This window comes from Mercenaria mercenaria, chromosome 1 (genome assembly GCF_021730395.1).
Source record: "Mercenaria mercenaria strain notata chromosome 1, MADL_Memer_1, whole genome shotgun sequence".
Lineage (NCBI taxonomy): Eukaryota > Metazoa > Mollusca > Bivalvia > Venerida > Veneridae > Mercenaria > Mercenaria mercenaria.
The window spans coordinates 12,159,928-12,177,696 of record NC_069361.1 but is presented as its reverse complement, the minus strand read 5'-3'; the positions used below and the strand labels follow the sequence as shown (position 1 = coordinate 12,177,696).

Here is a 17,769-nt window from a genome sequence, read left to right as displayed (position 1 = left end):
TGCCCCCTAACTCCATAAGCTCCTCACTTCAGACATACCATCAAAGAGAACTGTTGCCTCCCCTGGAGATAACAAATAACCTAAGAGACTATTTGCCTCACCTGGAGATCATAAATCATCACAGAGAAAACTTGCCTCATCTTGAGATCACAAATCATCAAAGAGAATACCTGCCTTGCCTGAATGCCACAAATCATCACACAGAACATTTGTCACACCTGGACATCACAAATGACCAAAAAGACTATGTGTCTTGCCTGGTGTCACAAATCATCACAGAGAATTCATGCCTCACTTGGAGGCCACAACTCATCACAGAGAACATTTGTCTCACCTGGAGATCACAAATCACAAACAAGAGCTGTCCGTAAGACAGCACACTCTACTTTTCTCAGTGCTTGACTGAATTAGAGCTTTGCCAGTAAAAGGGGCATAACTCTGTCAAAATTCTAATCAGAGTTAAGATGATTCCCATGTATAATGCACACCTGTGTATAATGCGAACCCCCAATTTTAGCCCAAAATCCTGGTCAATTTTGAGGTGGATGTGTAGAGCACAGACTGGCTCCTTCTACACAAGATTCATTGGTGTTTATACTACAGAACAAAAAGAGTGCTCTACTTACATTGTAGAACACAGACTGGCTCCTCCTCCACAAGATTCATTGGTGTTTATACTACAGAACAAAAAGAGTGCTCTACTTACATTGTAGAACACAGACTGGCTTCTTCTTCACAAGGTTGATAGATGTTTATATTATAGACCAAAGAAAGTGCTCTACTTACGTTGTAGAACACAGACTGGCTCCTCCTCCACAAGGTTGATATGTGGGAGTGGTGAGTAGTCCATCATCAAACTCAATTTGCTACCATCTTTATTCTCAATTTCATCATTTATTCTGCAGCAATATAGAGTAATGAAAATGTATATCTTACAGAGTGATATCTAAGACAAGAGGGCCAAGATGGCCCTTGGTCACTCACCTTAGAAACACACCATAACGGTGTAACCAAGTTTGACCTAGTAATTTCATGGAAACAATTACTCTAGCCAATTTTCATTAGGATTGGACCAAAAGTGTGGTCTCTCAAGTTTAAACAGATATTTTCTTTGATATGACCTAGTGACCTAGCTTTTTTAACCCAGATGATCCATATTCGAACTTGACCTAGATTTCATCAAGGCAATCATTCTGACCAAATTTCATGAAGATCAATTGAAAAATACAGCCTCTATCGCATACACAAGGTTTTTCTTTGATTTGATCTAGTGACCTACTTTTTGACCTCATATGACCCATATTCGAATCAAACATAGATTTCATCAGGGCAATCATTCTGATTAAATTTCATGATGATCAATTGAAAAATACAGCCTCTATGGCATACATAAGGTTCTTCTTTGATTTGATCTAGTGACCTACTTTTTACCTCAGATGACCCACATTCGAACCCAACATTGTAATTCATCAAGGCAATCATTCTGACCAAATTTCATAAAGAGCAATTGAAAAGTACAGCCTCTATCGCATACACAATGTTCTTTTTTATTTGACCTAGTGACCTAGTTTTTGACCCAAGATGACCCATATTCAAAGCTGACCTAGATTTTATCAAGGCAATCATTCTGACCAAATTTTATGAAGATCAATTGAAAAATACAGCCTCTATCACATACACAAGGTTCTTGTTTGATTTGACCTAGTTTTTGACCCCAGATGACCCATATTTGAACTCAACCTAGATTTTATCAAGGCAATTATTCTAACCAAATTTCATGCAGATCAACTGAGAAATACAGTCCCTATTGCATACTTTGATTTAACCTAGTGACCTAGTTTTTGACCCCAATGACCCATTTTCGAACTTGGCCTAGATTTTATCTAGGCAATCATTCTAACCAAATTTAATGAAGATCAATTGAAAAATACAGCCTCTATCGCATACACAAGCTAAATGTTGACAGACAGACGACAGGAGCCAGACATCTAGTGATCACAATAACTCACATGAGCATTGCTCAGATGAGCTAAAAACATTACCTTATTCTAAAACAAAGTAAGCAAACAGGACTTGTATACTGAATGAAGCAACTGATTTAACACTGTTTTTAACTACAAAGAAATCAAATGGCAAAGCACAAAACATTACAACTCTTAACAGTCATTTCCCTCTATTAATTCTAAGTGGAAAAGTAATATTGGACCTTTAAAAAGCAGTATGACTGTGACATTATGTTGAGTTTGAAGTCACAGTATTCTGGGTTAGAAGAACCTTTTACCCCCATCCACTCACTTTATTACTTCTGTTAAGAACACAACCATACAAATTTAGCTCATGTATTGATATTCACAGACACCTTTTTTACAAATATAATTTGATGGTAAATGAAGATCTGGTTCAGTTTAAGAATCTACAAAAAAGCAAGTTCTACATAACAGTGCTATTAATATATATCAAATATTGATGCCTGTTAAGCTCACATAATTTTAGCATCCTATGAAAGTGCATTGTCTACTGAAAAAGGAAATTTATTTACATGACAAAAATATGTTATAGGTTTTTTTTTTTTTTACTTCAACAGAAATCCAGTTATTACAGTGCAAGATTTATCATTTCTCAGTCAAACAAGAGCTGTCTCCATAGGATGACACATGCCCCCGATGGCACTTTGAATGAATAGTTATGGCCGATGTTAGAGTTTAGGACCTTTGACCTACGGAGCTGGATCTTGCGCGCGACACGTCGTCTTACTGTGTCACACATTCATGCGTAGTTATTTTAAAATCCATGCATGAATGACAAAGATATGGACCGGACACGCCCATCAATGCACTATCATGAAAAATGACCTTTAACGTCTAAGTGTGACCTTGACCTTTGAGCTACGGACCTGGGTCTTGCGCATGACACGTCGTCTTGCTGTGGTACACATTCATGCCAAGTTATTTGAAAATCCATCCATGGATGACAAAGATATGGACCGGACACGCCCATCAATGCACTATCCTTTAACGTCTAAGTGTGACCTTGACCTTTGAGCTACGGACCTGGGTCTTGCGCGCGACACATCGTCTTACTGTGGCACACATTCATGCCAAGTTATTTGAAAATCCATCCATGGATGACAAAGATATGGACCGGACACGCCCATCAATGCACTATCCTTTAACCTCTAAGTGTGACCTTGACCTTTGAGCTACGGACCTGGGTCTTGCGCGCGACACGTCGTCTTACTGTAGTACACATTCATGCCAAGTTATTTGAAAATCCATCCATCGATGACAAAGATATGGACCGGACAGGCCCATCAATGCACTATCCTTTAATGTCTAATTGTGACCTTGACCTTTGAGCTACGGACCTGGGTCTTGCGCGCGACACGTCGTCTTACTGTGGAACACATTCATGCCAAGTTATTTGAAAATCCATCCATCGATGACAAAGATATGGACCGGACACGAAAATTGCGGACAGACTGACAGACCGACGGACCGACAGACGGTTCAAAAACCATATGCCTCCCTTCGGGGGCATAAAAACATGACTGTAATGATTCTTGCATATTATTTACGGTCATCTAATTTACTAATTCTTGTTCAGCAAACACAACTCTTTCAAATGATACCAAACAAAAGTGCTGGACTGTCACAAAATATTCAGTTACGTATCATAAGGTAATAATCTTGTATGTCTTGTTAACCCCCCCAAAAAAGAGTAAGAAGGAATAAAGGTATTTATGAAGTTCCATGTGAAACGAAATTGAAAATACATCTCGGATCAAAACTGTTTGAATGGACAAGGCTAATTTAGCAGATTTCGAGTAATTCAAGGGCCATAATCCAAGAGTGCCTGAGGCGATTTGGTTTATCAAACTTGGCTGAGATATTATGCCCACAAACATCGTCACCAAGTTTGGTGAAGTTCGGATGAAAACCGTTTGACTCAGAGAGCGAACAAGACTAAATTTGCATTTTTCGAGTAATTCAAGGGCCTAAATCCAAGAGTGCCTGGGACAAATTTGCTGGTTATCGAACTATTATGCTCACAAACATTGTCAGCAAGTTTGGTGAAGATAGGATGAAAACTGTACGACTTAGAGAACAGACATGCTTTTGGAAGCCGATCGCCTGCCCACCGCCTGCCACGGGTGTTCACATAATATGCCCCGCTCTTTCAGAGATGGGCGTATAAAAACATGAAATCACCACACATCAAAATGTTACCTACTTGTGGATCAGGTACTACTACTTGGTGTAATACTGGGCTATAATATGAGCAATGTGGTAAATATAAGCTCTGACATGATGTCATGTTTGGTAAGAATGTGGACAATGTGGTAAATATAAGCTCAGACATGATAAAATTGGTTACAGTATGGACAATATTACAAATATAAACTCCAACATGATAAAATGGGTTCCAATATGGACAATATTACAAATATAAACTCGGACATGATAAAATGGGTTACAATATGGAAAATGTAACAAATATAAACTCGGACATGATAAAATGGGTTACAATATGGACTATGTTACAAATATACACTCGGACATGATGAAATGGATTACAATATGGGCAATGAGGTAAATATAAACTCAGACATGATGAAGTGTTGAGTTAGAATATGGGCAATGTGGTAAATACAAGCTCAGACATGATGTTATGTTACTACTTACCCTAAATTCAAAATACTTACTGTTTTTCCAGATTAAAAGGGAATGATGAAAGTTTGAGGTCATGTTGCTCTAAGGTCACCGTGGACAACAAACGTTTGCACTTGTGTTTGATATTCAACTGAAATATTAAATGCAGGTTCTAAGTTTAAGGTGACATAAGGTGGTCAAATAATAATTGCACCTGCTCGAGAATAATAAACAGGGCAAAAAGAAAGTTACACATAGGTTGCCATAAATTTCATAGAATGATTTTCATTTCTGTATGCCTCGTCCAAATTTATTCTACATTATCAGTATGATATTACGCCATTATTTACGGTTCATCAAATGTGCAGAACACTACCTTAAACAATATAATTTGTGTTGTATGGTGTGTAGTCCAACCAATTCTATTCACCTAATATGGTAACTTTCCAGCCATTAATGCAAGTTCTCATGAGAAGAGTGAATAAACTGTGTTTGTAATAGGATAATTCATAGGAAACAAACAACTTCCACATAAGTAGTGAACTAAATTGGCAAATACATACTTGGTCAACTTATCATCCAGTCTTACTAGCAGACTATGCTCATTAGTAAAGTATCAAACATTATAAATCTCTAAGTATGTAGGCCAGTCTGTACCAGACTTCAGCATCTTACTTAAGGATTCTCAGCATGTTTGAAACTGACCAATGAAAAGACTTGTTGCCAATCTCACTTTTTTACTCCACACCTTAGAATGGTAGTAGTGCTCTGGGTGCAGTTAGCTGATGGGGAAAGAAACTTTTTCAAACATAATTTAAAGCCATATGAAGACATAAAAATCATGTAATTTAAGAAACAAACCTTTTCATTAGTAATGTCATAAATAAAGAAGGAACAACAATCTTCCCATGCCTGTGTTGCTAGAACCTCTGCTGACTGTCTTTTACATTTCCCTACACGTAACCTTGTGTAATGAACATCTTCATCTGAATCAAACAAAGTAACATCAAATTAATCAATCTCTGTCTCTATTAATAAATGCAATGTTTTACAAACCTGATTATTATCTTTATATTTTCTAATTTATAGCAACTGGCTGGCTTATTGATTTATATTACATTTTTACATACTGGACAACAACAGACAGTTATATAAATTTTCCTGGAAATGACAAAAAAGCGCACATAATCAAAAGTCTGGTCTGAAAATAAAAACAACATTGTATAAATGTCAGACATGCGAGACTCAGTAATTTAGAGGACACAGACTACACAACATTTGCACTTATCTGAAACAGTATGAACAGACAGAAACAAAATATATATAATTTGAGGGCAGTAAAACAATCTCAATTTACCTGCATTTACAGATGGTGTCCCCTTTAACTGTAAAGTTAACACTCCTTGAGCTGAAAGAGAAAAGAACTGTTGTATAAAGAAGAGCTGTTAGAGGACAGTAATGCTCGACTATCAGACAACGATCTCAAATACATCATCTACTTTAAAGAATCAAATTTCTTCTAATTTGTCAATTTCAAACAAAATTACAAAGACAAGTGTATCCTCTTATATGGATAATGGCATCATAAACACAAAATGAGGAACTTGGTAATTACTTAATTGGGTTATGTAAACAAGAGACTGCTTTTGAAACACAGCATACCTCCCTGCACCCCCCACTACAAACACACATAGTCCCCAATGATATGTAACTTATATATAATATCTGCCTTTATTGGTCTATTCCTTTATATAAAACTTGTTAAATACTGGTTTAATTTCATTTAAACTGTTTGTGAAAAATGATGCAACATGTAAAAAGTAAGTGTCACAAGCCCAAAAAAGGTCTGTGGAAAGAAAAAAAAATTGGAGAGGGCATAATAAAGGGACACAAATAAACATATAAGTATAGTAGAGTTATGGTCCTTTTACAATGTGCTTCTTCTAAATGTCTTCTATCATTGTTATGATATTTGTATAAATTCTATACAGTGGTTTTACAGTTATGCCCTTGAAAATTCACTAAAGGGAGATAACTACAAAAGTAAGGATGGTGCATTTTTAGGTCTTGCACATGACATATCAAGATGTTATGGTGATAAGTGGTAGCCATTTTTTTTTTAATCCATCCATGAATGACAAAGTAAAAGACCGAACACTAAATACTGATAGACATTCATTAAAGGAAGAAACTTCCACAAGAACTTTCAGGTGGACAGCATGCTTGAATAACTGAAAATGTTTACCAAGATATTATTATTATTATTATTATCATATAATATAAGCAATTGTAAGAAAAGTTTTTCTTACAGATAATATATCAGTTCTGTGCTTGTAACTGGAACCAACTTTTCAGTTATATAACTAGAGTTATCTGCTGGTTAGCCCAAAAGCTAAAGAAAAGACACTTCCAATAACATGGTCTTTGGTTCAAATTCTGGGCGTTATCCACAATGCATAAGGGAAGACAATATATCTTAGGAATTCATCTTCCTTCAGCCAGTAATTCATGCGAGGAAGTTGTAAGTTACATACACAGCGTGGATTTATAAGTATACCATTCATTTTCATTACTATGACAGATTCCACTTGTAATTTGCTGACAAATTAGAAAGGAAGCCATATAGTAATTCAGTCAACATTGTACAAAACCATATCAAGTCAAACATTTGATGTAAGATAATATGAGCCGTGCCATGAGAAAACCAACATAGTGGGTTTGCGACCAGCATGGATCCAGACCAGCCTGCACATCCGCGCAGTCTGGTCAGGCTCCATGCTGTTCGCTTTCAAAGCCTATTGCAATTAGAGAAACCGTTAGCGAACAGCATGGATCCTGACCAGACTGCGCGGATGCGCAGGCTGGTCTGGATCCATGCTGGTTGCAAAGCCACTATGTTGATTTTCTCATGGCGCCGCTCAATTATGTCTATCACACAATGAGGAGACATCATATACACCGATTGTTTTTTCTCCTTGATTTCACATTATATCACATTTCTCTTTTATTGAAGAGTTTTTATCATTTCTCATTTTGTTATAGACCTTGTCATTTTGAAATATAACAATACTGAGAAATATTCAACAACATGTTAAAAACTTATTTTCTTTAAAGGACTGTTCACATGCATGGCAAAACTTGCACTAGTCCTATGCAAAAGCATGAACCAAAATACACACTAAAGTTTGTGTAGGGGGAATGTTTGTGCCCGACTCCAAGTACCTGGCAACTTTTTTAAAACTAACTGAATATGATACTGTATGAAATAATAGTCAAATGTTGCCGTATATGATTTAAATTTTCAATGATATATGTAATCTTGGTTGAAATTTCATTTCTGTTTCAAATCATTACATTTAACAGTATTAATTTCACCTATATTAAATTACTAATGCTTTTTAAAATATGGTATATATTTCTATCATAAAATACAGATATAGTGAAATATACATTGAAATTTTGACATAAACATCTTGTTCACCTATTTTCTAAACACAAATTACCCTGGCACAGGGTTTGGGATTACTGGTAGTTTCCTTGCCTGTGACCTTGGATGTATTTTATAGCTCACTTTTGCTTACATAATACCCTTTTATCATACTTAAAGCATGTGTCAAATTTCATTAGAATATCAGAATCATTAAAAAGTTACACTAAAAACACAAAGTGTGTTTGAATGGACAAATTAAAAAACTTTCCAAAGTACAGAGAGACCATATGCATTCTCTGGGGTATAAACACTTTGCATTACGGTGATGATGTAAATACTTACTAATTTTCTGGCATCTCCAGCGCAACACTGTTTCAGTAAACTCAGTCAAACCATAGCAAACTTACACAAACTGAAGTAATACTATCTACTATTAAAATTACGTTTTTAACTGTTGACCACTACTTAAGGAAAATATGAAAAATTTAAGATGCAAATTTTGCATAACACAATGATTTCAATGTCCAACTTACCAAGTTTATTCTGTGGTACAAATTGTTGAGCATTTACTGGCCCCACTGTTGCTATGTGAATGTCAATTTTTCCTGGATCAACCAAGGCTGGAAAAGATAAACAAAAAAATCATAAAGCTTAAAGTTTATTCATCAGAATGCTGGTTTAAAAAAATTGCACATTCTATGCATGCCATTTCATCATTCTCTTTTTTCTTTTTTTTTTTGGCAAGTTCTAAATTTCTGAGAGGATGGATAACTGTCAATTACAGGAATTGTAATTAGTTCATTTGTTACCTAACATCAAATTAGCTGTCAAACATTTCCCTTATCTGTCTAAGAAATTGTCAACCTGGGCCCATTAAAACTCACTTTTACTTAATTAGAATGAAGCAGTTTTCCATTTCTAGATTAGAAGTCTAATTTGTAACCTGAACTTTTCTCTAAAAGCTGAGAAAAGCTGACACGAAAATGCTGGTAGCAAATATAGGCAAACAACTTAAAAACATTTTACTTGGCCAGCTGGAGAAAAGTCTGCCCTCATATAGCAGCCTGTCCATGAACAGGTTATTTTAAATCCATAAAGGGTGATAACTCCAACAATAATGGTCCCTTTAAAAATAATTTTCTTGTGTATAATCATAGATATTTAGTCTAGCCATGCTTTTTGTAAACATCATATTTAAGATTCTGATGGACAGCTGAAAAACAGTACATAACAAATGCAGGTGCTGATGCTTATGTGCATGTGTCAGAGTAGAATGGAAGAGATGCCAGATGTATGGAAAGACATAGTCCTAACAAGACTTGTCAGAGGACAGCAATGCTTGACAATTCAAAAGCTTTGTTACTAAAACAGTTAAATTAATGAAAACATTGGCAAACAAGAGTGGCAGACTGTCACAAAATACGCCTGTCATCAAACTTGGCCTAATTCAAGGGCCATAATCCAGGAGTGTCTGGGGCGCTTTGGCTGGTTATTGAACTTGGCCCAGATATTATGACCACAAACATTGTCAGCAAGTTTGGTGAAGATTGGATGAAAACTGTTCGTCTTAGAGAGCGGACAAGGCTAAATTCACAGATTTCTATTAATTCAAGGGCCATAATCCAAACGTGCCAGGGGCACTTCATCTGGTTATCGAACTTGGCTGAGATTTTATACCTACAAACATTATCTGCAAGTTTGTGAAAGATCATTATGAAAACTATTTGACATAGAGAGTGGACAAGGCTTAATTTGCAGAGCTTTCTAGTAATTCAAGGGCCATAATCCAAGAGTGCCTGATGCGATTTTGCTTGTTATCGAACCTGGCCAAGATATTATGCCCACAAACATTGTCACTAAGTTTGGTAAGATCGGATGAAAACTGTTTAACTTAGAGGGCGGACAAGGCTAAATTTGCAGATTTCGAGTAATTCAAGGGCCATAACACATGAGTGCCTGGTGCTATTTTCCTAGTTATCGAACTTGGCCGAGATATTATGCACACAAACATTGTCACTAAGTTTGGTGAAGATCGGATGAAAACTAGGGCTGTGGATCGTCAGACAAGTGGCGATCCGATCCGATCCGCGAGTCGGGGCTTACGATTCACAGATCGAACCACGGATCATCAGCAACAACTTATAATGATACAAAAATGCAAGCCTGTTATTTTTGTACTTTTTTCTTTACGGAATCTAAATTTGCAGTTCTCATGGTGCTCAGTTTAATAGTTTTGACCTATGTTTAATGTTTTTCTCATTAATTAAAGTCAGGTTTCGCGGGTGGACTTCTGTAATGTTCGGCCATTCTTGCAGATGAACGATATGACGTCGGTCATTAATATCACAATATTTAGTAACAGTTCCGTATTTTTTGATAAGAAAATTTTATTTTTTTGGACAGGGATTTCGTATCTAACTTTTTATTGAATTTAATTACTTAAATGATAAATGTTTATTCACTGTTTTGACAGATTTCATATTAATTTTAGTTTGAATATAAGACCGATGCTAACTCTACCTCTAGACATTTGTTTACATCTGGTTTAGAATCTGACAACGCGTAATCGTCTTAGATGTGCAAGAAAATTCATTAAAGACGTTTAATGTGGCTTTAATTTTTTGTTTGTTTGTTTGTTTTGGGTTTAACGCCGTTTTTCAACAGTATTTCAGTCATGTAACGGCGGGCAGTTAACCTAACCAGTTTTCCTGGATTCTGTACCAGTACAAACCTGTTCTCCGCAAGTAACTGCCAACTTCCCCACGTGAATCAGAGGTGGAGGACTAATGATTTCAGACACAATGTCGTTTATCAAATAGTCACGGAGAACATACGCCCCGCCCGAGGATCGAACTCACGACCCTGCGATCCGTAGACCAACGCTCTACCTACTGAGCTAAGCGGGCGGGCTCAGCTTTAATTTAGTTTTATTGATAGAATTATACATATTGCATGTATTAATGAAAAAGATGGCGATCCAACGATCTTGACAATGACGAATATCCGTACTCGAACTTTTGGTCAAACTCGTGGATATCCGAGTACTCGGATACTCTTTACAGCCCTAATGAAAACTGTTGACTTAGAGGGCGGACAAGGCTAAATTTGCAGCTTTCGAGTAATTCAAGGCCCAAAACACAATAGTTCCTGGTGTGATTTCACTGGTTATCGAACTTGGCTGAGATATTATGCCCACAAACTGTTTGACTTAGAGAGCGGACATGCTTTTGGACGCCACCTGCCCGCCCTGAGTTTCACATAATACGCCCCCCTCTTTCAGAGATGGGCGTATAAAAAGTACAAAATGGGGCAACAATTTTGAATAATAAAACTTCCTTTTCTTATGAAACTTTATGAGACAACAAATCACACCATAATGTTGCTTAGTCTAAAAGGGGCATAACTTTGTTAAATAGCAAAACATTGTAATGAGATCATAAAATTACAGTGAACAAGTGTGTTAAGTTTCAGTTGTGACTAAGTTTCCAACTTACCGTATTTTCCCGAATAGACGCCCCCGGGGGCGTTACATTTTCCAAAGAGGGGGCATTCATTTGAGGTAAAAAAATAAAAAATAAAATTTTTTACAAAACTTAAAAACATCGTTCAAACCAACTGTAAAGTGTTTCTGTGTTGTTTAATTCCCCCAAAACATAATTATTTGGCATCTAATTTAATGCAGTTTATCTTAAAATTATGCATTTAAATACGGTACCTCATGTATTCCGTGACACGCTCGCGACATTACACATTACGTCATCATACCCAAACAGCTGTGTACTCCGATAATATTTTCCTTAGTACATGCGGGTACTGCAATACACAATGTCAGTGGTTTGACACGCTGTTTATGTGCCGGCTTTTAAATTAAAAGTTATTAGAACTGCCGAAGAAAAGGTTAACACTTTGCCGCAAATTTGTTTAAAGTCGACAGGAAGCTTGTGCGCGGGTGGTGCAAAAACAAATCAAAAATGGATTTACCGTTTATTTTTCTATTTGATGATTGGATACGTACCGTATAAACGTTTTGGATTTACGTTACATGTACTGTTTAATAGTGTGTTTAATTCTTAATACATTAGATACTTACTGTAAATTACTTATTATGTGGACTTATAAAAATGAGGTAGGTGATTTTTTTTCGTTCTTGTTGACTTTTTTTCCCCTCCAAAACGGGTGGGGGGCGTTAATTAGAGGGGGGGCCTTAATTCGGGAAAATACGGTACATTCAAAATCTTAACAAAAATCATCTGAAATGAAAATGGGCATAAACTTTGTGAACATGCAAGAATAGAGTTATAAAACCTGCATATTGCATGTCAGATCATCTAGGTAAACTAGTGTATTAAGTTTAAATCCATTCCCACAAATGGTCGCCCAACAAGCAAGTCCAATTCTGAGTTGGACAAATAAGTCACTGTTCACTGAGGTCATTGATGAACCGAGGCTTTTTGATACTGGTTATTATTCTTTTGTAAAGTCTCAATCCACAAAGTTAAATCTTAATTAAGCTGTTTCATTCAGATTTTTATATAGACCAAATTTAGTAGCATTTTATACCAGACCAACCCTTAGCAAATTCTTTATTTTCTTTATCTTGCAGTAACAACAGAACTAACACAACACCAATTTTAAGCTTAAAACCCCCAAACAATTTCAAATATGCTGGCATTACCTATCAACCAAACATGCTGCCTTCTTACACAAGTCTATTTAAGTTTCTGTTAAACTAATGAAATAGCAGGAATTTAGACAGGGAAAGTGCTACAATAAGAACAAATACACTAATCTTCATATTTCTTACTGGAAAGATCAATGGCAATGACTTAATAATGTCTATATCTCGATAAATTACTATGTCTTTCAAGAAAATTACAGTCAGTAGCTAGTGCTGTTATAAGTTTCCAGGCAGTAATATAAGCCAACAACAAAATTAACAGTCTCATGTGTGCTCAGGGGAACACTGAGAAGGTGATCTTATTCATTAAACAAGGGACTACTTTTGAACAAGGCAGTCTGAAAGACAGCTAAATCCCCCGCCTCTGTTATGGATAGTGATAGGGTAAACCTTTGACCTTGAGCTGTGACCTTGCCCTTGAACTGACATGACTGACTCATGAATTCTACACATCATCTTGATGAGGTGATCATTTGCCAACTATATTACTTCATTTAAATAGAAGTGGTAACTGATATGTAATATCTTGGTAAATTATATCACTTGTGAACAATCTTAAACATATGATGAAAACTACATACATCAGTATAAAGTATGATCGAGTACATTTGTTCGTTTGTTTTGGGTTTAACATTGTTTTTCAACAATATTTCAGCCCATACATGAAATCGGGATGAACAAACTAACAAACAAAAGGGCAGACTCTGTAAACCTGTATCATGCAAAATGGCAAAAATGTGAACCATTACTAGGCATAATGAAAAATTGCAATATATGTGAACTTTTACAATGCAGAGTGCAAAATGGGAATACAATAAATGTGAACTGTTACATAGCCAACATATTCTGAACTGTTACAGAGCATAATGCAAATAGCAAACCTAATTAGCTGAACTGTTATTAAACAACTGGCAAAATATATAAACTGTTACTGAGCAAAATGGTAAAATAATGTGATTTTTTTCTCAACAAAATGGCACAAGTCATATGTGAACCGTTTCCAGGAAAAATGCTAAACGAGCAATATCGAACCTTTTCAAGCATTCAGCAAAATGTAAGATAGACAATAATGTGTACCAGTAAATGAGTAAAGCAAAAGATGACAGTAACTGTCGTAAAGAGAATCAGGCTTGCAATTACTATTCATCAAATTGAAATAAAGTAATTGTGTAGAATGTAACTATGCTGTCCTACATTTTGCTTTTAAACAAAACTAAACATTTTCATACCAGTGAAGCTTCGTTTCTTGGTTACAGCTATTGTTTTACAAATATATATAGACAGTATCCACTAAATAGGCAGGTCAGCCATGGAACTATTTACTGACATGTTTCTCTGTCAAGTTATTTTCAATGGATGTAAAAACATAGTATAGTAGTTGCAACTTGACTGCGATGGTTGGCCTTTTGGCTGATTATTCATATCGATTATTTCATTGTAGAAATAAGGGGTGTAGCCGTATATCTAATTAGTGTGTTAAAATATGTACTTACATTGGATCAGTTAAAACAATACGCACATTTATTTTCATTTTCTCGTGCATCTCGTGTTTTTTTTTCAACAAAAATTGCTCGACAATACTGTGTATATAACAACTTAGAAGCGTTACCGTACAAGCGTTTTACGTACACTCCTTTTCAGTAGTAGGTTTTGCCTCATTACGCATTTTAATACAAAGGTCAACCATCGGGGTCAAGTTGTGTCCACTATAAGACAGGTCTAAAACACTAAGGAAAATGCAGACAGAATGTTGTGATATTTTCATTTTGTGGATTCAAAGAAACATTTAAACTAGACAAGTATGCCATGGTGACTGTAAGTCTCTCATCTGAAACTGATCATTTGACCTTGACGTGTTATGACACACCATATCATGAATAGTAACAGCTGTGATTAGTATAAAAAGTTGTTCCATATTAAGCTCTGGCAGTCCCTAAAATCAGTCAAGCAGAACCATTTAAATAAATTGAGAGAGGACCTTACAAAGATGCTACAGACCAAGTCTAGTGATGATCCATCAAGTGGTTAATAAGAAGAAGTGAATTAAAGGTTTTTTTATTTTTATGTCTGGTGGCCCTTAAAACCAGTCAAGCAGAACCATTTGAACAAACTTGAGAGAGGACACTGACCAAGTCTGATGATGATCTATATTTAGAAGAACAATTATTGTACATCACAAATGTTCGACCTTATACCATTAAGAATATTTAGGAGAACAAACATTGTACATCACAAATAGGTGATTTTATTTTTATAATAATTATAAAGAAGAATACATAGAAAAACAACTATTGCATCATACAAGTAATATGATCTCAAAACTTTTAAATATAGACTCATGACAGTACAAATCTGTACCAGTGTCTCATAAGCCATATTTTTACATAGTTATACATGTGACACTTTAATAAACAATAAATTGTCTATAGAGTAGTTCATGAGAACAAGTGGTTTAAAGGTTTCTCTACCTTTAGAACTGTTGGCCCTTAAAATCAGTCAAGCAGAATCATTTGAACAAACCTGAGAGAGGACACTGACCAAGTTTGATGACGATCGATAGAGTAGTTCATGAGAAGAAGCTGTTTAATGGTTTTTCCATTTTCAGCTCTGGCAGCCCTTATAATCAGTAAAGCAGAACTGTTGGAACAAATCTAAGAGAGGACCTTAAAAAGATGCTACAAACCAAGTTTTGTGATGAGCCATCAAGCAGTTCATGAGAAGAAGACGTTTACATGTTTTTTCTGTTTTTGGCTCTGGTGGCCCCTAAAATCAGTGCAGCACAACCATTTGAATAAAACAGAGTACCTTTCAAGGATGCTACAGACCAAGTTCGGTGACTATTCATCAAGCTTTCCAAGAGAAGAAGTCATGAAAGGGTTTTTATTTTAAGCTCTGATGGCCTCTAAAATCAGTCAAGTGGAACCATTTGAATAAAAATGAGAGAAGACCTTACAAGTATTCTACAGACCAAGTTTGGGTATGATCCATCAAGAGGTTCATTAGAAAAAGTCATTAAAAGGGTTTTCTATTTTCAGCTCTAGCAGCCTCTAAGATCAGTCAAGCTGAACTATTTGAACAAATTTAATAAAAGAACCTTACAATGATGCTACAGAACCAGTATGTGGATGAGTGATAAAGCCGTTCCTGAGAAGCAGAAGTACTTTAAAGGTGAAAAGCTTATGCCAGAAGCAGGGGTGTTTCTGGATATTTTTTAGCTATCACCAACACTTTTGCCATTTGGCAAAAATGTTGGAGCCAAAGAGGAGCCATTGGAGCCAACACTGGTGCTATAGGAAGATGGGAAATGAAAGTTCATTTTACCTGCATTATAAACTACAAGAACAAAAACAAATACTAAAATTCAAGTTCATTTATTTCAGTTCTATTTTCAAAACTACAAAACAAATAAAATAAAAAGCACAGTTTAAAGAATGTTTTAGTAAAATGAATGTTTTACAAATTCTTTTAACCTTTTCTAAATAAATTACAAACTGTGCTATGAAAAAAGTCGCCTTTAAATTTTTATTCGAAATTTACGCGTCCGACACTCGTAAATTTATCAGGTGCACGATCGAATGCCATGGAAGTTTTCATGCATGTTTCGATTCTCTTGCTTTAATAATGCCCGATTCTTGCATCAACTTGTTCAGATTTATACATTTAATTGATTTATTTATAAATCTTTTCAAACACAATACCAAACTTGGCGATCTTTTTACAGTATTTTGTACTGCAATTCAGATGTCCGTGGAATCGGTTCCCGGGCAATTCAGTTATAGAAATTGGATGTATTTGTAATAAATTTTGATGTAATTTATAATAAAATCAAGAAATAACATACAATTGATGCATAAGATCATGTTGAAGGAGGTTTAAGTCTGCACTCGATAAAATTATCGGCTTTTTACACGCCGATTGAAAATTTTCGCAGCGGCTTACAATATTGATTAACTATAGTGGGATATTAATGCTATGATTGGTTGAAGTTAGACAGGCGAGTAGGCGGAATTAACCATGGATTTATCGATAATTTACATCTGTTGTATTATGCTGTGTGTGCATCAAGTTTTACAACTTTAAGTAAACAGATTACAACAGTCTGAAAAACTCGGCGATTCGGATTTCACCCGAGGACGATAACTAGTCGAAGTGGCCTACTTTACTGCACGATGTAGGCTGATCCTTGGTGTCATTGAAAAAAAATGTCTCGGCCCGATCTTTGCTTTGTTGTCGCCAGAAACTTTCGCCAATTGATCCAAATTAGTGCCAGATTTTGTAAATCGGCGCATTTGGCAACATTGGCGACCGAGAGCGCGACCCCTGCCAGAAGATTTAACACAGACACAGTCGCATTACAATATCTAACACTGAAACTGTGGTTCAGGTGAGCTTAAAAATGACCTGAAAAGCATTTCTGGCAAGTTGGTCATTTAGTTCTTCCAAGTGCATGGCCCCTGATTAATCATGGCAACAGAAATTATATCATATTATGTTTCATAAAGCACAGTAAAGCCCCACAGATCACCCACTTTCTCAGCAACAACACATAGCAGTTTCTTAAACTTCATTGTTCTGAAAGCATATTATACAGATATATAGCAATAAGGTAAAAAGAAGGCCATAAAAGCCCTAGACTGCTCACCTGAATTACACTGCTTACTTGAACTACATACATAGAGGGAAAAGTGACCACATTTCTGTAGAATTATTCTAGAATTTGGCATCCTTTTTCTGACAAGAAGATTTTTAAAGTTTCCAACATATACACAAAGAGAAAAATGACCACGCTCCAAGGCGGCCATGCCATTTGTGTGAAATTATTTTAAAATCGGGCCAGCAGTTTCATATAAAATTTCCTTTGAAGTTTCCACCACATATGTATTGGGAAAAAGTGACCATGCCTTCTGGCTACCATGTTTTTTGACAAATTTAAATAATTGAACAAAACGATTTGTGTGAAATTTATTTTAAAATTGGGGCAACAGTTTTATACAAGAAAATTTTTAAGAATG

The 17,769-nt window shown here is 35.8% G+C and overlaps 1 protein-coding gene across 5 annotated transcripts in view; it reads right to left on the bottom strand.

Moving 5' to 3' along the window:
* LOC123544970 (extended synaptotagmin-1-like) overlaps nt 1-17,769 on the bottom strand; it is a 153,334-nt gene that overhangs the window by 72,661 nt on the left and 62,904 nt on the right. For all 5 annotated transcript variants that reach the window (XM_053539902.1, XM_053539907.1, XM_045331155.2 and 2 more), the window contains exons 6-10: nt 8,613-8,699; nt 6,007-6,057; nt 5,511-5,635; nt 4,703-4,800; nt 787-899 (exon numbers count right to left, since the gene is read on the bottom strand). In XM_053539902.1, the coding sequence (XP_053395877.1) occupies nt 787-899; nt 4,703-4,800; nt 5,511-5,635; nt 6,007-6,057; nt 8,613-8,699 (474 nt within the window). The remainder of the gene's footprint in view (nt 1-786; nt 900-4,702; nt 4,801-5,510; nt 5,636-6,006; nt 6,058-8,612; nt 8,700-17,769) is intronic.